Source organism: Crotalus tigris, unplaced genomic scaffold, assembly GCF_016545835.1.
Source record: "Crotalus tigris isolate CLP2741 ecotype Arizona unplaced genomic scaffold, ASM1654583v1 scf7180000018970.2248101, whole genome shotgun sequence".
NCBI lineage: Eukaryota > Metazoa > Chordata > Lepidosauria > Squamata > Viperidae > Crotalus > Crotalus tigris.
In genome coordinates, this window is record NW_024097302.1 from 638,087 (window position 1) to 660,979 (window position 22,893).

General features: G+C 38.0%; 1 protein-coding gene across 17 annotated transcripts in view; it reads right to left on the reverse strand.

Annotated features, from left to right (window-relative positions):
* The window catches only part of MBNL1 (muscleblind like splicing regulator 1), a 195,100-nt gene that overhangs the window by 45,534 nt on the left and 126,673 nt on the right, over positions 1–22,893 (reverse strand). For 10 of the 17 annotated variants that reach the window (XM_039357999.1, XM_039358011.1, XM_039358001.1 and 7 more), the window contains 2 exons: positions 9,218–9,388; positions 6,342–6,434 (listed from right to left, as the gene is read on the reverse strand). In XM_039357999.1, the coding sequence (XP_039213933.1) occupies positions 6,342–6,434; positions 9,218–9,388 (264 nt within the window). The remainder of the gene's footprint in view (positions 1–6,341; positions 6,435–9,217; positions 9,389–22,893) is intronic. The other 7 variants (XM_039358013.1, XM_039358010.1, XM_039358009.1 and 4 more) reach the window with 1 other exon arrangement.

The following is a 22,893-nucleotide window of genomic DNA, read 5'->3' on the forward strand; positions in this document are numbered from 1 at the left end:
TGAGTCATGATTCTGTGTTCAAGTGCCAGGCGGCTTGTAGGACCCCCTGGTGCAGGGACACGCGATCTGGGGGAATTTTCCACGGGGAAGAGCAGGAGAGATTCACCAGGTCAGCAAACCAGGGCCTCTGAGGCCAGTAAGGGGCCATGAGGATCACCTCCGCTTGCTCCTGTATCAGCTTGCAGATGGTCACCAGAATCAGCAGGAGGGGAGGGAAGGCATAGAGTAGGCCCTCCGGCCACGGAGTTCATAAAGCATCCGTCCCCTCCGCCCCTGGGGAGTAATAGCAGGAGAAATATCTTGGGAGCTGGGCATTGCTCGACGACGTGAATAGGTCGAGGACCGGTTGTCCGAACCTTCGGGACATCTCGGTGAAAAGATCCGGGTGTAGACCCCATTCCGAGGGATTTACGGTGGAGCGACTCAGAAAGTCCGCTTGCTGGTTTTTCTCCCCCAAGATGTGTTCGGCCCTGAGAGAGGACAGGTTGGATTCTGCCCAGGAGCCCAGTAACTGGGCCTCGGACATGAGGGACTTGGACCGGGTGCCCCCTTGCCTGTTCACGTGGGCCTTTGAAATATGTGTCGCCTCCTGATCTGGTTGTGGAAGTGGCGCAGAGCTAGGTGAATGGCCCTGAGTTCCAGCCAGTTGATGTTGTGTCTCAAATCTGCAAGGAACCAATGGCCCTACACTAACTGAGACTGTAGGTGAGCTCCCCAACCGAACAGACTGGCGTCGGTTGTGATTGCGAGACGGTCAGGCTCCTTGAATAGCGACCCACTGGCAACCGCTTGTGAGAACCATCAGCGAAGAGACATCAGGGTTTGGACCGGGAGCCTCACCTATTGGCTGGATGAGCTGACATTCAACCGCTGGAACGGGAGAAGGAACCATTGAAGGCTCCGTAAAGGCAGCCTGGCCCAGGGAACTATGGCTATACAGGAGACCATTTTCCCTAGGAGTTGAGAAATTAAGGTCAGGGGAACGGTGCGGTCCCTGTACACCTGGCGAGCTAGGTCCCTGATGTTGCCCAGATGCTCCTGGAAGAGATAGACCATGCAATTTGTGGTGTCTATGATGGCTCCCAGGTGCAGAAGTCTGGATGAGGTAACCATCTGGCTCTTTAGGAAACCCGTGCTGTTGGAGGACCTGGATGGTTAAGTTCAGGTCCAACTGAGCCGTCTGGAAGGACGATTGAATAAGAATGTCGTCCAGGTAGCCTGGATGCATACAGGTACCTTCCGTAAATAAGCAGCCAGCACAGCTATGATTTTGGTGAACACCCTGGAGCCGAGGACAGACCGAACGGGAGGGTCCTGTATTGGAAATGACGGCCCCTGTAGCAGAACCGGAGATACCACCAGTGGTCCAGAAGGATGTGGATGTGGAGATACGTTTCTGTGAGGTCTATGGACGTCAGGAAGTCTCCTTTTCTGATGCCCCCTAAGATGGACTGGAGTGATTGCATCTTGAATTTTTTGTATGCAATGTGGTAATTCAGACCTTTGAGGTCTAGAATTGCCCTCCATCCCCCCGAGGCTTTGGGAACCACGAAGAGGATGGAGTAGAATCCCTTTCCCTTCTGATCCGGCAGTACCGGTTCTATGTCCTGTATTTCCAGAAGATGGAGAATGGCCTCCTGCATAAGACCCCGTTTGGCTGAGTCTCGGGGCTTGGGACAGGAGATGAAATGACCCGGGGGACTGGATACAAATTCAAGGGACAGGCCGAATTGGATAGTTTGCAGTACCCAGGCGTCCGTAGTGGTTAGCTCCCACTGATGGAAGAGAAGGGATAGCCTGCCACCTATGGGAGGGTTGGTTTGGGAGTCACTTGGACCTCCTGAAGGGACGACCGCTGAGATCCTGGTGAGTCCATATGTCCTCAGGAGGAAGCCTGGCCTGAAGCTGGCGGAGCCATAGGAGGGTAGTCCTGGCAAAGAATAACACGCACGTGGCCATTTTAATTGCCCACGCAGCCGCCTGATGGGTCTTGCGGAAGGTCAAGTCCCATTTCCTGTCCCCTGTCAAGATTTTGCAAATCAAACACATAAGGAAAGAAACATGCCATGCTGCTTCTGCTCACTCAAGGTGAATCCAGATGTTTGTTCTTGAAGGTTTTTTCCCAATCCCAACACACATACATCCCTGCAGATGGATTGGGAGTGAGGCAAATCCCATGGTTCCCAGATGTACTGGATCTATAGTCCCAATATATTTAGAGCTACCAGGCTAGAAAGAAATGGTACAGAATTTCCTTTTGATCTCATTTTTTCATGTCCTGTAGCAATTTTGTTTATGCATTTTTTTGGATATGGTAATACTTTTTCTCTAGATGATGACATCTGATTTTACTTTATGATATTAAGAAAGAATTGTATGCACTACCAACACATTTAATTCTTTTAAAAGAAATATTTAATTTATATAAAAAAGAAGAGAAATCCCCTAATAATACATTACCAATTAATAGATTATCAAACTATTTGTGTATGATTTGAAATATAGAAATTCACTAGGTTAGATACAGATGACATTATGCCTTAAACTAACCTACTAAAGCCAATGGGATGTACGGTAAGTTAATCATGACAAAATTAAGCATTTTAGTATGTCTCTCTCTCTCTTCCCGTCCATTTATGTATTTTTTTATTTATCTTAAGTGTAGTTCTGACTGGATCAAATTAAATTGCTGAGTTCACCATTGTGTTAAGACCTAATGTGATTTATTTCGGTTTGCTTGTAATCCATCCAATATGGTTTGTAAATTATGGTTTACAGGTTAAGATTCTTATTCAAGTGCAGCTCTTTTATTCAATAAAAAAAGTTAGGCAGACCAGGGCATAGTACAATGCTTGAGCTTAAGTATAATTTACATAAAGTTAAAGGACCTTTGTAATTAATAATAAAGGTAGGAGAATGGAAAAGAACAGAACTGATATATCACAATGTGCATAACCTGTAATTCCTAAGCACATGTTGAACCTAAAATATAGACCTCATGAAGTAGAGCACAAACAATGACAGAACCAGGGGTGCCGCTTGGACTGCACGCCTCTCACTGTAAAAGTAGCAAATTAAAGGACCCAGATTATGAAACTTCTATAGTTGTACATTGATCAAAATCAAACTACTCTGATTTTTCTGTAATTTTTCTAGCACTGAGAACATCACTAAACAAACAGGAAGAGCAAACTATGTATTAAGCAAATCTTAACTGTATGATCTGCATATTATTTTCATGAAAATAAAGTTGGTAGATCTGCTATGTATCTTCTGCTCTTATCCTAAAACTGCCAGGCCCCAAGTGAGGAAAATAAAATATAAATGAGTAAAGTCCCATCTGCTTTCCTTCAATTCAGTCACTTATTGCTATCACAAATAGAGACTTTGCTTTTATTTGTAATTAAAGGGAAAAATCTGATAGGTATAACATGTTGCCCTTATAGGTAGGTATCAATTCAAGGCAAGACACTTAGAAAATAGGAATCTTTTGAGTGAAATCTGAGGTTTTAGAGTGAACTGAGAGTGCATCACATAAATAATCAACCTATGCCTTGGGCTATATATTTCATAACCTGTCTTACTGCTTGGCTAGAAATTATGGAGACACAGTGCTGTCATTGCCATATATTACCCTTGCCTTCCTTGGAAAGGCTAAATAAATCATGTATTTATAGCGTGTGCTGGCTCATCTATGTCTCATATTAAAGCCAGCATCAATGGGCACCTGCTGCATACAGACAATGAAAAGGAAAGATAAACACCAACCACTGTCTGCTCATTTGTTTTGGCTTTTTGTTCTTCTGGAAAGTAGGTAGAGGACAAATGGCTGAAAAAGAATTACTTGAAAAAGAAAGAAAGGACTACTTTTGGCCTCTTGACTAAATTCCCTCCATCCCCTGCCTCAAACATAAAATCCCCTACTAGAAAGGAAAGCAGCAACAATGTCAGAATGCCATGACATACATAGCTTTATAGAAGACAACATCTTCATAGAGTTCATGATCAATATTGGTAATGTAATGATTCATTGATTGCATAATGGTTGTTAAGGCACCAGCTTAGAAACTGGAAGACCGTGATTTCTAATCCCACCTTAGCCATAAAAGCCAGTGGCAGATCTGAGCCAGTCATTCTCTCTAGCACCAATACATCTCACAGGGTTTTGTTTTGGGCAAATGAGGAAGATCTATTGGATATGTTTGATGCCTTGAATTATTTATAAAAAAATAAAGGCAGGATACAAATAAATAAAATGAGTATTATATTTGTTTTACATGCATGTTCTACTGTATTAACAAATGTTTCATGTGAGGCACCTCTGTGCTCGAACAACTGAATTAATTGTTAATAAATGAATATATTGTTAATAAATGAATCTACAATAAACATAATGTATTGATTTATTAGTTTATTATATTTACTCTGTAGGATTTTATGTAAGCAAACTCACTAATTTTTGGCTATAAAATATAGCTATCCAAATGTATGGAAGCATATAATTAGTAGCTGGGATTTTCTGACCTGAATATAGAAAAGCCAGGAGTTAACGTAGCTTATAAACAAGACAACTGAAATATGAAAGGCAAAGCAAGATATTTTAATCATAATAGCTGCCAATCTAGGTGTTGCCAATCCTGGAACAGATTTTTTTTAAAAAAAACAAAAAAACAAAAACTGGTCCTGGAGATGCAAACAGGGCGAGGAATGAGTTTGCCATTCTTGTATGATCCAAAAACAAACAAAAAAAATTGGCTGGATGTTATTAGCTGGTAGAAAAATATCTGGCTGAGAAATGAAACTGGATGTTTTCCTAGGTCAGGGGTAGGCAACCTTGGCTCTTTTATGACACGTGGACTTCAACTCCCAGAATTCCTGAGCCAGCATGGCTCAGCTTGGAAAACTCTCCCTTTCTCCTCAGCATGGCTGGCTCAGAAATTCTGGGAGTTGAAGTCCATGAGTCATAAAAGAGCTAAGGTTGCCTACCTGTCCTAGGTGAACATGGTATCTTTCCATAGAACTTGCATTATATTCTGAAGGAGTAAAACACTGGGCAAGGGATGCATGCAAATAAGTTAATTCCCATTTAAGCTTTTCTGAGTTTGGGGATTTCTATTAGTAGGAGCATAACAGAATAGCCAAATATATTTGGAGGATACCAGAGATAAAAGGCCAAATTGGTGTTATATTTTGATCAGAGCCTTCAGAAAGCCCACACAATCATCCAAGAGAAGCGAAACGTCTTCTTCCTCAAGGAAAAAACATACTCCAGTCATTTTTGAAGAAAAGGCACCCTTGAGACAACCATGACCTGGATGACTGAGAACCTCCACAGATTTGCACAATCTTGTATCTTGTCCAGTCCTGATTTGTTGACTTCCTGATTATAAAAGCTGTAAAGGGACAGTGTGTTTCCTCTATTGTCTTGCTAATGACAATCCAATGATGGAATTCTATTGACAAAAAAAGCATGGCTTCTAACAAAATAATATATTCTTTATGTTCTTAGTCTATTTGAATATGATTACAACTCCCAATTTTTATCGGATGCTTGTCTTCCATGGTTCTTCTGATAGCCTGCTATCTGTTAGCTTTATTGGACACTGTCATTACCATTTAATATAAGAAACTATACCCAATAGCAGTGTCCAATAAAGCTAACAATGGAAAGAAGTTTCAATGGGTTCATGCAGAAAACTCAAAACCTAATGAAGGCTGGTTGTGGTGGTGTTGATAGGAGAGTCAAATTTATTTCCAAAACAGATCGAGGCTCTTTTAATGCAGGCAAAGGAAGTTGTTACCCCTCTCTTACTTGTATGTATCAAATAAAGACCAGACACTATATTATACTAGGAAGAACAAAACAATGAGGCAAATAAGTTAGATACAATTTGCAGTAGTTGGATAGTTCACTGCTAAATCTGTGAGAAACCATTATATTATACCTTGTAGCCCTGATTTACTTGCCTAAATGCAAAAGGCACATAAACTATTTTTCATCATAGAAGAAAAGGAACTCTTTTAGTGCTATACCCGCTCAATTGTTTTAAGTTTTTTAAAAACAATCTTAGTTTTGAAAAATGAAATTCGTGCATTGAATAAGATAGTATTGTGGACAGTGTTCTAGTAGCATACCACTATTAGCATGAAATCAAGGCTTACCTTTAATTCTGTCAATTTTATTCGCTAACTGGTATAAAACAAATAGTTTATTTGACGTAGAAATGTTAATTCTCTGACATTCTATGAATGTACATTTAATCAGTTAATGTGAGGAACACATTATTTCTAGCTGACAAAGGAAAACAGAAAGAAGACCCAAAATGATAACAATTTCTCACCTTTAGTGTTTGGTATTGATAAATGGAATCAGTGTCGATGAAATATGCAGATCCCTCCCCCCCTCTTTTTTGGAATGTCTGAGGGATATGGTTCTATGAAGAAATAATAATATAATAATAATAGTAATAAATTCACTACTTAAAATGTTAAACTTAATCATTAATAATCATTTAGTTAAATGATAAGGATAAACTGATGATACTAAAGTTTCAACTGTGACTAAAAGTTATAATTCTAATAAAACAAATAATAAATTATAAGTATCAGAATGGAAAACCTAGGCTTTCTAGATATTTTTAGACTCCAAACTTTATCTTGCATGTAGCCTTCTTCAATTGCTTCAAGATGTGCTTAGCTACTAGTGAGATTTCTGGGACTTGAAGTTCCCCCTTGTGGAAGGTGTCACATTTAGGGACAGTTGCTTATTCTAAAGATATCTGCAAACCAGCATAGGTTCTCCACTCCAGATTAACATGATATCATTGGGAAAATGTTGCATCAATATCCTAGCCGATCACTAGAGTTTTGCAAGTCAATTTAAAACAGGGAAATATATAATAAAAAATAGTTTGGATTCACCTCTTTCTTTAAATCCTGTTACTTTTCCATTATGATCTTAATTTGATAATAGCATTTTGCAATAGGGGCTTTGTGTGGCAAACATGTCAGCAAGTGCTTTTAAATCTACATAGGAGATTATATCTGCATCTTCTAGCTGCAGCTAGTTTTGCAAAGCAAAATTGCAGCTTGCTTTTTCAGGAAATTCTGCACAGCAGTCTGAAGAAAATTATTTGAATTACATTTCAAGCTGAAATATAATTAAATTACGTTTAAATATTAGCAAGATAGGACTGTGTCTATTTTTCTTGTGATTCCCCCAGAATAAGAGACTTCTTCATGGGGAAACACTACCACAAAATAACTTTTCTTCCAGTTATGTCCAGCAGTAAAAATTTCTTTCACATGCATGAAACACCTTATTTGATTTTTAAACTTCAAAACATTGCTATGCTTAAGAAGATATAACTGTCATAATACTCTTTCATTAACTTCTTTCTTATTTACAACATTCAAAGAATTTTGTTGGCATATCCTTTATTTTTTTCTTCCAACTTGTGATTACAACTGGATGAGGATATCTGTTATCAAACTGTTTTTCATTACTCTCTTAAGCTACAATAAACAAGGCAGATATAGCTCAGTAACAAAATCTTAATTAAAAAATTCTGGAAAGGGGTACTTGAGTTCTTTGCCATAAACCAGTCAAAATGGAATACAGGTTTAGCATAAGGATGTCCCATACAGAGTTTATTGGTTTCTGTGGAAATCTCTTCTATCATTTAGGAGAAAGACACAAAAATATATATTTTCAACCCCAGTCCCTTAAATGTTCCATTTAAAGTTCTTTTTAAAAACTACGTGCACATTTTAGAAAAATTCAGGATGTTAAACATCAGCTGCATTGTCGTCACAGTGGAGATTTCTGACTAGTTGCCTTATTATTAGTTTAAAGGAAGCATGTTTCAGTTCACTACTCCTGCCAAAGCTGATTTGTTTATCCTGCTCATCAAATTTATAAACTAAAAACAGAGGATTTAAGCCAGGCTTTCAAAGTTGCATGTATAACTCCAATTTACCAGTCTAAAATAATTTGTGGAAAACTTGAAGTATTTATCGCTGTGCCCACAAATCAGATTAAAATCAGGACGTTGCTTGCTACTTTTCTTATAGGTGGATACCTCAATTCTGCATATGCTTTCATAAAATTAAATTATACTTGTCTTAACCAGACTTACACATAGGCCATTGTGCAAAAATATCAGAGCCTAGGACAGCCTTATTAACCCTATTTATCATGCAGAAATTCAACTAAACTCAATGGATCTATTTTGTAATAAGTCCAAGATATGTCTAAATCAATTAAAGCCAAGGATGTAAGCTACTGTTTGTCCTGAAACAAATCTAAAATTGGATGCCCCAATTTAAGCATCTTCTTCATGAAGGAAGAAAAAATGCTACTAATGGATACTACATTACATTAATCTTACTTACCACTCAACAAACTATTCCTTGGCAAGTATCATATTTGCAACACAGTACTAATCCTCCCTCTGAAATCCTTTCTCTTGATATCATTATCACAATACAGTCATTTGATACCATGCTGTATGTATTCTTAATTTTTCTTTTGTTTTCTTTTCCAAGTATGAATGAGCAGATGTCATAGGCTAAAATAGTTCTGTATTCACCAACAAAAACCGCAGAGGCAAAACGATGTGGAAAGACGGTGGTAAAGATAATGGAGGACTGATACTAAAATGAAGACACGAAGGGTGGAACAAAGAAGAAGAAAGTGGAAGCAGAAACAAAAGGGAAAAGCTTTTGTGATTAGGTGGGTACAGACTGGTGCCTCTACAAAAAAAAAAAAAAATAATAAAATGATTTTGTACTGCCAGTTATTCTGGAAACTGTATTGCTAATTACTCTTTCTTGCCAAATGATGTAACTGGAGTTGGATCCTCTGGTGTTGTCTAAAGCAAGGTGGCCCAATATTACTACAATTGTACAACTATGTGATAAAGACAATACATAGCACAAGTGATACTAGTGCAGGTCTTTAGATAAAATTTTACCCAATTTGGGGCCATATTTTACTGTACATGAGTTGCTTTTATATTAATCAATGAAATGTACCGGATGCTAGATACCTGAGTTGCATCATACAAAAGTGTTATTCTCCCTCTTGTGTTACTTATCTATGATGTACAATTTCTGACCGCAGTTGCAACTTTTGCAAGGCTATTTTTTTTCCATAACTGAGACAATAGCTGTCACATCCTGGAACACTAATGAAGAAGAGTAAAACAATGCTCACCACTGGTTGTAACTGGGCACCAGGCATCATGGCATTGGCTAGTTGCATTTGTTGGGCCAGCATGGCCATGTTCTTCTGCTGAATCAGGTTATTGCGGCCATTGATCTCCAACTGTGTTTTTAAGTGTGGTGGTGGGTGAAGATATTTGCAATTCTCCCTTGAACATCGTCCCTGAAATACAGAAAAGCAGAAGAAAAACTATTTGTTTTGCTTTGTTTGTTATATGAACTATTCTGATATCATTAGATGCACATAAGCTACACATATTACCTCCTTGTGTACATTTTATTTTTCAGCCCTGTTTTAAACATAGCTATACACAATGAAAACACAAATAATACAGATCTTTACAGGAAGTTGAACAACACTAAAAAAAACATTGTGATACTGATGAAAAACCATACAACCAGTTATTATCAGCTACTCTTACGTCTGTATAATAGTAGTAACGATAGCAATTTTAAATTGTGGGTGCTTATCACCAAGTGCAATACAGTTAAATGAATAAATAGCCATATAAATGAGCGAATAAAATATTTATAGTTAAGGTTTTAAAGAAATGCTAATTGTAATGTTTTTTGAAGTTCAATAACTTCAGAAAAAAAGAAAAGATTTAAAACTGGATCATTCTCTGTAGATGGCAAAACAAAAAACCATCACCCTTTCTCCAAATATTGACAAAAGGCAGCTTTGGGATGAGTACAAATATTAACAATTGGCATTCTATGCTGGCTGAAATACTTAAGAAGCACAACCGAGAAGTCCATGAAAATCATCTGGATTAAATTAAGTGCAAAGTAGCTCAGCCATCCCGACACTGACATCAAACTCCATGTTAAGTCCTGCCAGCTCTCTAGGTACAACCCCATTTAACATGTGAACGCTAAATGACATAAATGAGGCATATATCCTGAAAATAGCAAGCAGTCAACAAAATTATTGTTTTCAATTATCATAAGTAAATGTGCAGGATCCAATCTGAATCGGTCACTGGGACCAGAGGTTTATTCTTCCAAGCTTTCAGGCTTGTGCTGGAGCCCATAATCAGGGAACTTCTCTCTCCATGATGATGGGCTCCAGCACGAGCCCTAAAGCTTGGAAGAATAAACCTCTAGTCCCAGTGACCGACTCAGATTGGATCCTGCAACATTATCCTGTGCCTTCATTCAAGGACAATAATGGCATCTATTTCTCCAGAGACATACTTCAGATGATGGTATTAAAGAAACCCAAATGTCTTTTTGGCTGAATAAATAGCATAATCTGAATAATTCTCATTCCTTTCCTAGAGCAAATAATTTTTAAAAAATAATGGTGGCCATGTTCTGCTCCCTTGAGGTTCAAAGAGTCATTAAGCAAATAAATTATCATGTTGCTCTTTTACACAGAAAGCTACCACACTTATATTTGTTGTTGTCGCAATAAACCAACTCAACACTCTTTTTTTGTGTCCAAGTAAATTGTTCATTTCTCCCCATTTGGCTCTGCTCTTGCCAGACAAATATATTTGACTAGCCAGTTAGCATTTGCACAACAGAATCTCTGATCATGGGATTTTATATAATTCTTCTGATTTTATGGGAGATACATAATTCTACTAGAACTTGTCAATCCAACCAACTGTATCAATATGATTTTTAAAGCACTATAAAACGCTATACATATGTTTGAAACAAATGAAAATAAGATATGCAACAACATCATGAAAAATAGAGAACATCCACTATATAATAAAATGAATCTTATATTCAAGTAAAGATTATTGTTCACAGTATCTACAATCTATAACATAGGAATATTATAGGTATAAGGTATATTAGATATTGATAGATTAGATAGATAGACAGACAGACCGAGCATCCCATATATAAAATTTTATATACACTGACTAGTGGAAAACCAGTACCTGAGTAACACAGTCAATAGTACCAAGTTTAATATTGTTGTATTGCCACAAGTATAAATACCTGTGCTCTTAATCTTCATATGGTTTTCCTTGTATCTATTTTACTCCCCAACCAGTTCTGATTACACCATTACTTTATACCTGTGCCATGGTTAAAACTCAGCAGCTGGTTTCTGCTTCTTTGGAGGGAAGGAGGTAGGTCACTAATAAAGAAAATGCTGGCCTCATTCATGAGTGTGATTAGGCCCTAACCACTTTGCAACCTCTGATCATGCACTGTAGCTCTCACTCCATGTTATCTAAAGATGATATTAAATTTGCCCTCCAGATACAAAATAATAATCTATTTCTGCATCATAATATGCAGCAAAAATGTGATAAGGCACATTACAGAATCAAAATTCTAAAAGCTAATGGCTTGTAAGTAGCTTCCAAATACAATATGTAAGGTCTATATTCGGGGTTCTTTTTTGTTTTTTGTTTATCTGAGGACCACAGAATAGTTTCCAGAGGAACAAAGATAAAATTCTTGGCAATAGGCTAAGTTCCCCCCCCCTTAATAAAGAATAAGTATAAGTACAAGAAAGGTTGGATGCTGACATTCAGAAGTCCCACCTCACTTGATCAGAAGTTCCAGGAGTTTATTTTTAATGAAAAAGTTCTGCAGCCTGAAAATGTTTGAGAATCTTTAGATTAGCTCACGTCCTATCACATCAGCACTGAGAGCTAGGTATTAATAAAACTATTGTGCAACCCTGTAAATATATATGTTTGCAATATGACCTAAGAGACTAAACAAAACTTCCCTGCCAAGTTACCTTAGGTATACAAATAAATCTAGTCACCTGAACATAGACGCACATTTATACAAAATGTGTAAATTTAATACCTTGAGGTTATCATGTCTTGTTTCTTGGACACAATTCTTCAGAACTGTGATCTTTTACCATTCTTTAAAAAAATTCCTCTCATCTTTTTTTCCAATGAGAATTGTTAATCTATTTAAATTCAGAAATATATCTTTCTTAAAATACATTTTCTTTGGCATAAAATCCATACATTTCCAAGATGAGCCCTATAATTAAATGGTCATTAGAGATGACTGAGGGGAGATACAATAGTAGTTTTTCAGTATCTGTAAGACTGGAAGGACTTATTTTCTATTGTTCCAAAGAATATAACTAACAGGTTTAAGGGTATAAATTAGTAGGGTTAAGATAGATAGCAGTTAAACCTCCCTGATTGAACAAGATATCATTCAGTAGAACAAGCTGCCATGTGAAGTGATCAGTTTTCTACAATTCGAGCTCTTCAAATAGAAGCTGGGTGGTTATCAAATATACTGTAGTGGATTCTGCACTGAGTAGGGGAGCTGAATGACCTCTAAAATATCTTTCAACTCTATGAGTCTAATGTACTAATAAATATTTTAAGTTCTGAGTTTAGCTGAATAATGCTCCGAAGCCAGTTCTTTTGAAACTATCAAAAGCATTTTTAACAACAATAACAAACTTATCTGGAAAAAAATCCACTGAATCTGGAGTTTTGCCAAGAAAAGTAAGAAGAAAAAAATTGGCAGCAAGATTTTATGACCTGTAGGTCAGATAATATGAACAAATCCAGAAAGATAACAAATAACATTTATAGATTGTTACAGAAGCTTGTTCCTTTTCTTATAACCTATAGCTACAAATCATCTCAATTTTAAGATTTCAGTGCAAAAGGCCTAAAAGCAATGTCACAGATATCCACATTTCGCTTTAGACTTTAACAATGATTTCTCTGAATAGATAGATAGATAGATAGATAGATAGATAGATAGATAGATAGATAGATAGATAGATAGATAGATAGTCTTTAACTTATAACAGCAATTGGGACTGAAATTTCTGTCGCTAAATTTTGGGGTCATAAAGTCTGATTGTATCACTTAGTAAAGGCAATGCTGGCAGTCCCAGTTATTAACTGAATCCCAAGGTCTTTAGGTGAGACCACTTTCTGCCAGCTTCCTACAAACAAATTGTAAGGAATCTGGCAGAAAGTTGCAAGTCTGCAGGCTGGCAGGCAGGTAACTGGCTGCTTCTGGGGGGGGGGGGAGACTCAAGTGAGTATGAGGATGCAAGAGAAGGCTACAAGGGGTGCACTAGAGGCATAAAAAGGCTTGGGGAGGGTGTGAGGGATGTGAGGAAGGCACAGCAGGGCTCAGAAAGGTTGCATGCATGACTGGTGCAATGCAAGTACAAAGAACCTGGAGGAGTGTGCATGGGTGGGAGAGACTTACCCCAGTATCTTGCAAATTTCCTTAACTTCCCCAGTGATTTCCTGGGGAAGCTGGCAAGGAAGGCTGCAAGTGGCAATTATGTGATTGTTGGGCACTGAAATTGGTCATTAAGTGCAAGCCCCCAGATTGCAATCCATTATTGTAGGGAGCGCTGGGATGGCTGGAATTCTGAGAACTGGTCACAACCACCATTCATTTGTGTCAGTGCAACTGCTGGGATGGCTGGAATTCTGAGAACTGGTCACAACCACCATTCATTCGTGTCAGTGCAACTATGGTCACTGAATGAATGTCTATAAGTCAAGGACTACTTGTAGCCACTATATATCCACTTTGAACAAATGGAAGAGTTAATAGTAAAACAGTATAGCTTCTGGGCTCTTAACCTGATTTGGAAGCAATTTTCATCTTCTATCAAGCCATATGGATATAGAGATACACAGTTGTTAATATTGATATATCTGCAATGTAGAATAAAAGTACTAGTTAACTGAAAATGTATTTGCCTCTTACTCATCGTTCAATTTATTCTGAAAGTTCCTTATAGTTCCAAAAATTCAAATAAATTCAGATAACTATTTAAGAACACAGAATACAATCATTTTGTAATGAAGTAAATGCTATATAAAATCAGCTTGAATAGCCATAGTAAATTCATTTGCATTATTGTTTTAAGACTGGGCAATGGTGGATCTTATTTAGATAAATTAGAAGGCAAGAAGATGCGAAGAAGTAGAAGAGATTCCTTTTCCTGGTCTACAAACATGCAACTATATACCTAAATTCTGTTTTTACTATTTACCCTTTTTTTAACGACTATGCATAAATTTATGATCACAAGAATGTGGATAAAAGAGCATGTCCCACTGGTTAATGATAGAAGAAATATTAGCAAATGAGATTTCTCTATAGGATAGTGACTATTATAGAATGGCTTCCCAATTATAGGATTTCATATTCATATAATATTGTCATTTTTATTCTAAACATTTCCACAAGAAAGGTTGATCAAATCCCTCCATAAATATGAGTGCATCAGAGATATTTGCAAACAATTTCTAAAATAAAATATGTGTTTCCATTTGAATAGCTAATTTGTATTTTTTGCTGTCTCTAGGAAATATGTAAGTTCTCATTAGAAAATGAAAAGGTAGCCTGTATGGTCCAAAACATGTACTTCAGAACAGATAGAACATAGATTACATTACTGTATTCAGGAACTTCTGCAGAAGGACATCATTAAACTTTTTCTAACTCTCAAAGTTAGATGAGCCATTGATTTGACATCACTGTAAAAAGAAAAGTTATTGTATCTCCTATTAAAGAAGCCAAATTTAGAATTGCACATTTTGCTAAATTAGGTTCCTCCATGAAGGTTTTCATAATGAGCCTTTTCATTCACAGAAAATGCTTGTTATCCAATAAATGTTTCCACAAACAGAAATGGAAGAAATATGCCAATCCTGAAAGCAAACTGTACGGTGGTTGGAATAGGTGAAAATAACTTTTCCTGTTCCATGAATGGAAATCTACTTGAAAAACTCTGGATTTAATCAATTGACTCTCTTCTGGCTTTGCTCAAAATTCATCACATATAATCCAGGACAGCACTTTTAATTCCAACTTGATTTGGAATTAAATTAAATCTGGAAACAACAGTAACAGTGAAACTTCTCAAGTCCCAGTGCATATATCTTAAGGCTAGTCCCTATGTTAATCTTCAAAGGCAATTTAGAATACAAATTGCAAGATTCCAGTAGCAGAAAAATGTTGGGTCTCAGCAGAAAAACTGGGGAAACTGAATGGGAGGAATGGCAGATGGTAGAGTGTATGAAGTACAGCCTTTTACATAAGAACTTCATGGCATCCTTAAGATAACCTCCCTTTACCATATACTTACATTGTGCTTTTATATTGCATTAATCGAAATGATATACAGTACAGCAACCTAGAATCTGGACAATAAATACATTAAAAGAAGCAAACAATTTGTTAAGAAAAAAAGCTGCTTTTGTCTAATGGATAAAATGCTATTTTTATCCTGCAGAGAAGCTATCATATTGCAGGTGCATTAGCAAGTTAGTATTTCTGTTTGAGTTGCATATACTGCAGAGAAAGTCAGTGGCCCTAATATCTCAACTGTCATGTAAGTAGATTTCCCTGACTACTGCAGAAAATTCACATAACATAGCCAAAGCTGGTAAAATCACAACATATTTGTTCCTGACTTTGATGGATGTAAATTTTAACCTTGGCCTTTAAATAGTAGAAAATATTTTCAAAGATCATAAACAGAAGACTATTAAAACAGAAAAAAGCAGAAGCAAGATGTCCATAAGTAGCAATATTCACTGCTGTTACATGCTTTAGAACTAAAATAATGCTATTTGTGGAAATCCTGTACTCCAGGCTGGGTACATATACTTAGTACTCAACAGGAAGCAAAACAATTATAATGTAACTGCAACTTCACCCATCTTCTGTAGCAACATCATTCAACCTGGTACTCTCTAGATGTTTTAGGATAACTCTCCAAATTTCAACAAGCATGTTAGTGCAAGACTGGAATTCTGAAGTTTCTGCCCCAATACATCTGGAAATCATCAGCTAGGAAGTCTACTATCTGATTATCAATGTAAATAATTAAAGCTTATTTTGTTGATATACTGGAGGAAAATCCAGGGAGAGAAATAATGTTTTCATTATTGTCTTTCTGTGATACATAAAGGAAGCAAGGTTTTTCTTCTGAATTATGTGAGTGGGCTCCTTGATGGTAGATTATAATTACCCATTTTATTACACCACTTTATAACACTCAAAGTGCTTGACTCTTCCAGTAATGTTATCCAGAGAGCATAGTGCTTGATCCTGCAATTAGCTTCCATGCACAGGCTTTTCATAAATATATATTAAGGAGACACAGAAAACAAGGGAATGCTATAAGCTGCGCTAATGCAAGTCATCACAACCCTTTGCCTCTTAATCAAAAGGAATGACAAAATGAGAAGGGAGGGTCCAGATGGCTATCACATGATATTTTGTTCTAGTTGTCCTTTCAACAACATTCAAATTGGAAGCCCACACTATGAAAAACAGCCAACACTGCACTATGTAATTAGGACAGCATTATGTCTGCAATATTTCAATTTACTTCAAGACATGACAAAAACTGGGCAACAGAACAACCAAAATAACTCTTTGCAGTACTCCCCCAGTCCACAATGGAAGTGTTTTCAATCTCTCCACCACCCCCCTCGGCTAAACACATATGCAGTATTCATTTGCAGTTCAAATATAACCCAACCCCCCATCTCAATTTCCCATCTTTTTTATATATCCTGGTACATATGATGTAGATCCAAAAGGATTTGCAAGCCCTTTTGACTGAAACCTCATGTAAACTCTCCTTACAGCTTTAACTTATCATAATTTGGCCTGGCATGATTCTAAATCTAACCTCTCCATACTTGCAGTTCTTTACCCTGGAACTGACTGGCTGGTGCTAGACTCCTGGACATGACTTGGCTAGAATACATGTTTTATTGCAGACAAGAAGGAAGTCTTTTACAACAGATCTCTCTACATATAATCAAACCCTTTACAAAGAAATCTGCTCCAGATTTTAAACCCAAGGCTTTCTTCTCTGGAACTACTGACATTACAGTCCAGTTGAGGCCTGGGAACTGCTGGATCTCATCTTAGCAGCTTCATTTCTAACCCCATCTGCAGCCTGCTTCAATCAGTTTTCTAATCCTGGGCCTGGCATTACTAGTTCTTACAACTTAATATTGTTACAATCTTCCCTCCTTTTCTAATTGTTTTAAAGCATTAGGGTGAATGCTGGGGTCTTTCATGTATGTAGTTGCTGCCTCCCTTATTCAGCACTGTATGTGTTCCAGAAAAATGCCAGCGAGGAGATTGTCCAATGATGCAGTTGTTAAATTCCTCCTCTGAAGAAAAGCTAAAGGCCCAACAGGTTGAGAACTGACCATTCAGATTTGAATCAGGGGGCACAGAAACAGAACAAGGACTGGGATATGGGTGGTACTGTGGTTGGCTAAAGAAGTTCAGAGGATTTTTTTTTAAAAAAGAAAAAAGCATTGTACAGAGGTTAAGTTCCCTCAGCTGGAGGCACAGCCACTAAATTTCTACTCTGCAAAGCCAGAGTTCTACTTATCTTCTGATCTTGCAGCGCTGAGATCAGATTCTCCCCTCCTTGCCTGGCTACTGCTCATATTCATAGCCCAAGGCAGAGCACTGTGCCCAGGTGTAATGATATATGAGAATGGCCCTGGCAAATGAGGGAAGTAGATGGTGCCTAGGAAACAATCGGAGCCCCCAAGATCTTTATGGTCAATGGAGGAAACTTAAGGATCTGCCCTAACTGATCAGGGAGTTAAAAGTGGTGATAGGAAGTTTGTACCTTCAGATTGGAAATATTCTGTTAATGTAGCCTTATAAGAAGATAAAATTAGTAATCAGATTTATTTCCTATAGAGTTTACTTGTGAGGGCTGACACCAGGAAACAGGTAAAGGTCCTCCAAAGGCAGGATCCACAATGAAACCATCCCTCCCCTGCCCGAAGCCCATTATTCTTGTCCTATTTTCAAGTAGTAGATGAGAGCATTAGGATTATTTAACTGGTTAGTGTGTGTTACAATCTTGATGTCACCTATTAGTGTAATAGCTGAATACCATGGCAAGCAAGCACATGGAGAGGGCAGTGTTTTCTATGCATACCCATATTGCTAGTGAACACCAGTCCAGACTTCAACATTTCTTAGTGGAAATGACAAAATGTTTTGTCTTCAGGGGCTATATAACTCAACAGCAAAGCACATTTCAATAGGAAGGGCTCAAGTCAAAATCTTAGCATCTTCTGCTAGAAAAAACCAAGGAAAAATTTTTCCTGATATAATTACCAACCTAAGCGAGGACAATACTGAATCCACCAATAGCCTTGAATCTGTAAGAATGTGGCAGAAAGACTCTACAAATCCTCTCCCTTGGCCATACTATTCTGCTTTGCCATTCTTCCACCTGTTTATTTAGCAAATTTCTTTCACACTGTCCAGAAATGTTTTGAGTGTAAAATTCATTATAGATGAGCAGACTAAATATAGATGAAATGGCTTAATAAAGTTTAAAAAAAAAGCCTCTTACTACACAGCTTTATTCACCCACCATTAGCATTTTCTATTTTCCTAAATGTATTAGCAGGAATTTCTGTTCTAAGTATCAGGCCTAATATAGTCAAAATGGGATAATCAAAAGGAGAATATCTATAGGCATAGACCAATTTTAATTCTTGCAGTTGACAAAACAACAGAGGTACCAAAAAAATTCTCAAAGGGATTAGGAAATTCCAGATGAGTGAACAAGGCCTAGTCACGTATACTGACTACTGGATAGGGGGATGAAAAATGAAACTTACTAAGCAGTAAGAATTTGTTATATATTCCATTTATAGATATTTATGGCTAACTATTTTGCCAATTGCCTGTAGTCCAAAAGGAATCACCTGAGCACAGAGAGAGGTATCACCAACTTCTAGAAAAAAGTTACAGGTAGTCCTCACTTAATGACTGGTTGTTTTACAACTTTTTGAATTTACAATGGCCACAGAATGGGTGCTTTATGGCCCACAAAGCACCCACACACATTGTAAATGGTTGTACCACCTCTTCCTGAAGTCACATGACTGTATGTCAAGTTGGTCAGCTTTATGACCAGTCACAGTGTTCCATAACCACAATTTGCAATGTTTATTGCTGGTTTCCAGAATTTTTTGTCAGTTTCCAGTAAAAAACTCTCATTCAAATAAAGAGGTTCACTTAAGACTGCAGTATTTGCATAATGACTGTGGCATTTGCTTAAAGATTGCCATGAAAAAGTCTGGCAAATTTCTTTTAGTCATGTGGGTGCCTTGACTTATGACCACAATGACTTATAACCACAATTCCAGACTCAATTAATGTCATAGGCTGAGGACTACCTGTACAAATTCTAGAGAAGAAAAAGAAAAAGTTAAAGGGGGAAACCCCAAAACATTCCAGTGAGGAATAAGCAATTTTATCATTGATTAACTATATATATATAACATGTAGAGAAGCAATTGGAGGGGACATTCTAGTAGAACCCTAAATTTGATTACGTCACAGTGAAACAGCTGTTGTACTTGTACTTACCTGTACCATTAATCTAAAAAAATAGTCCCTTTCTTAAATTGGTTTTTGAAACATTATCAAAGCTGTCATTGGTGATACTTAAGGCACTCAGTGTAAGGAAAAGAATGGGAAGCACAGTCATGGACAGGAGTGTTGTCATGACAAAATGCTCCTTTCATCTGTCATGCTTCTAAATTTCTATCTTCCTATTTTTATCACTTTGCAACTTCTCATATCTTCAATTACATCCTCTTGTAACTTGTAGGTTTCACCAGCATGCTTTTTGTAGTCATCTACAGAGAACAACAGTACAACTCCTTCAGTTTAGCTTTACATCCATTTCAACCTGCTCCCACTGTGCTCCAATGCTGTAATTATCCAATTAACTCTGATGACAAGCAAGAGTAAATAGCTAACTATATCATGACCTGTTTCCACATTTCCCAAGGCTTTTCAATTAGGCAACACTGAAAATAGAACATTGATAGTGGGTGTGGTACAACGGTTTAAATTAGAAATGAGCACACCCAGGTTTCAATCCAATTCAGTAGATGACTTTAGACCAGGGATGTCAAACTGCCAGCCTGCGGGCCGGGTGCATCATGCGGAAGCCGCGCCCACTCCAGCTCTGGCAAGGAGAAAAAAGTTGTGATGCATCGCAACACGTCACATGATGTGGTGAGTTTGACACCTCTGCTTTAGACTCACACAATTCAATCTAACACATGACTTTGTTGTGGGAAAATTGGGAGCATGATTTACATTGTACACAATCTCAAACTGTGTAAATAGCGTTCTCCTATTTTTCCCACCACAATCTCATGAGATAGGGTTAGCTGAGGGTCTACAGCAGCGGTTCTCAACCTATGGGTCGCAACCCCATTTGGGGTCGATCGACCATTTTTCGGGAGTCGCCAAAGAAGGCGATCTGCCATTTTCTCCTCTCAGGGGGCGGCGCCACGCATGCGTGCTGCGCATGGGGGCGGTGCCATGCAAGCGCGGCCCCGCCCCCATGCACGTGGCGCCGCGCATGTGCAGAGCGTTTGTGTGACGGGGGTCGCCGTCACACAAACGTTGAGAACCACTGGTCTACAGTCATCTAGTGAGTTAAGGATATGAATCTAATCATCATTATCTTTTCCTTGATTCTTGATGCTTCCTATTCTCTTCAGGATATGGTTATTAAAACATCACAGGTTTTTCTTGTGCCTGTACACTGCATAATTTGAGATGCTGCAAAACTCCACATCCTCTAATAATGAATACACATTACAATCCAACATCTGGAAGCCACAGCTTTCTCAGCCCTGCAAATGTAAGCAAAAACATTCATATTTTGGGATAAATTTCTATTAGGTTTTATAAACAGTAAAAAAAAAACCTATCAAGAAGTATGTGTGAAAATTATGCATGTTTTCTTTCTCAATAACTTCTCAAAATAGTTAATTTTCGAAACTCAAAACTAAGATTTGAATATGTGTGTCCTTGGACAGATGCTTAACTACAGCTACAATCTTTAGGTATTTACATAAAGAATATTAGAGATCAGAATTATTTGGTGTCATGTTATAAACACGAAGGAGCACAGTGAATATAACATTATTGTAAGCTTTGTATAAAGTTATGCTCTGTGAAATGATATAAAAATAGCTAAAATAAACAGTCTCAGCAAACAGGCATGGCATAAACTGCAGAAACTTCCAAACACAGTGCCACTCATTCTTTTCCAAAAGGAACAACCTTCCAAAGTGAAGCATTTCCTGAATGAATGCTCAGATTTAATTCAGGTAAGTGTTTCTACAAAAATACTGTTGTTGAATTGGCTGAAGAAAGACCTTAACATTAAAGCTGCAATGATAGACTTTTTGTGTTTTTATTTTTTATACCATTTTTACACTAACTGGCTTACAATATATACTGTATGCTAAACTCTTTATATGAGAAGACTGAAGGATTTTTAATGCTGCTTTTTTAAGTCTGCCAGATGGAATCATGTTTTCTACAAATCAATCATGTAATCAGCCAGCTCTCTGTCATGACTTTTTGTTGGCTCCTCATATAGCTATGCTTATATATCCAAACAGAGTAGACTGCATTTGCTTTGCTAGTAAGCAGGAGAAGATATGTGCTAGTTTAGATTCTGATAGGAAACAATTCTCATCGGAGAAAAATAGGTGGCAGATCTGGAACGGCAAGGGGGTAAATCTTAGAAATAGCCAGATGGATTCCCGGAAGAACCTTAGAAATGGAAGTGATGGCTATGTGGGATAACATGGTTTTACACAGCTGTACTGGTTGCTGATGATGGATTGCTGGTTTCTGTGTACAGAAAATATGGATAAAATGGATTAGGCACTGTCTACACTGCTGAAGACCTGTTACTGTGTGAATGGCCCAAAGTCCACAAACTATTCAAGGGCATGATCTGAGAAAGAGCGCTGAAGATGCATAAAACCAATATGGATCCTAATTTATTTACTGCAGAGAACATTTGGTGGGACTGATGGTGACAGAAGAAAGAAGATTAAACATTTTATTTGTATAAGGATCACCAGCTAATCAAGGCCAGTTGTCAATTCATCTGACTGAACCATATGCCTGTAATGCCAGCAAGGCCTTTCTTAACTCTTATTAGTAGAAAGAATAGGTAAGGGTAAATTTTGAAAAGTGCACATATATGTTAAACCTGAATAATAATCTGAATATATAAACATCCTTAGAATTGACTAAAGCTGGACTTGAAGTTCAGAAAAGGGGCGTTGTCTTACCTGAACGCCTTTTATCAGCAGGATGATCTAGAGTCCACTGGATGGGTTCTATGACAGCCTTCCCGCCCGACAGACTGGGTAAAAACTTTGGCCACACCCTTCCTTTGGGCGTGACTCCAGTTTTGACTGAGACGAGAGTTGTTTGTTGAATTCTATATAGTATCTCCTTGTCCAATGCCTGCCTAGACCTAATACCTGGGAGGGTGTGGACTCTACATCATCCTGCTGAGAAAAGGCGTTCAGGTAAGACAACGCCCCTTCTCCAGCAGGATGGCTGTAGAGTCCACTGGATGGGACATACCAAAGCCCTCATGTCCCCCTGGGAGGGAGTGTCTAGGCCACTGAATCCTGAGCAGAGACAACTTGCTGTAGCACTCTTCTTCCAAAGGCAGCCTCCGCTGCCGCAAAGGAGTCTAAACGGTAATGTCTGACGAATACGGAGGGAGAAGACCAAGTTGCGGCCTTACAAATCTCTTCCACCGAGGCTTGTGTGGACCACGCTGCTGATGTGGCCGCGCTGCGTGTTGAATGAGCAGTTACCTGTGGTGGCACT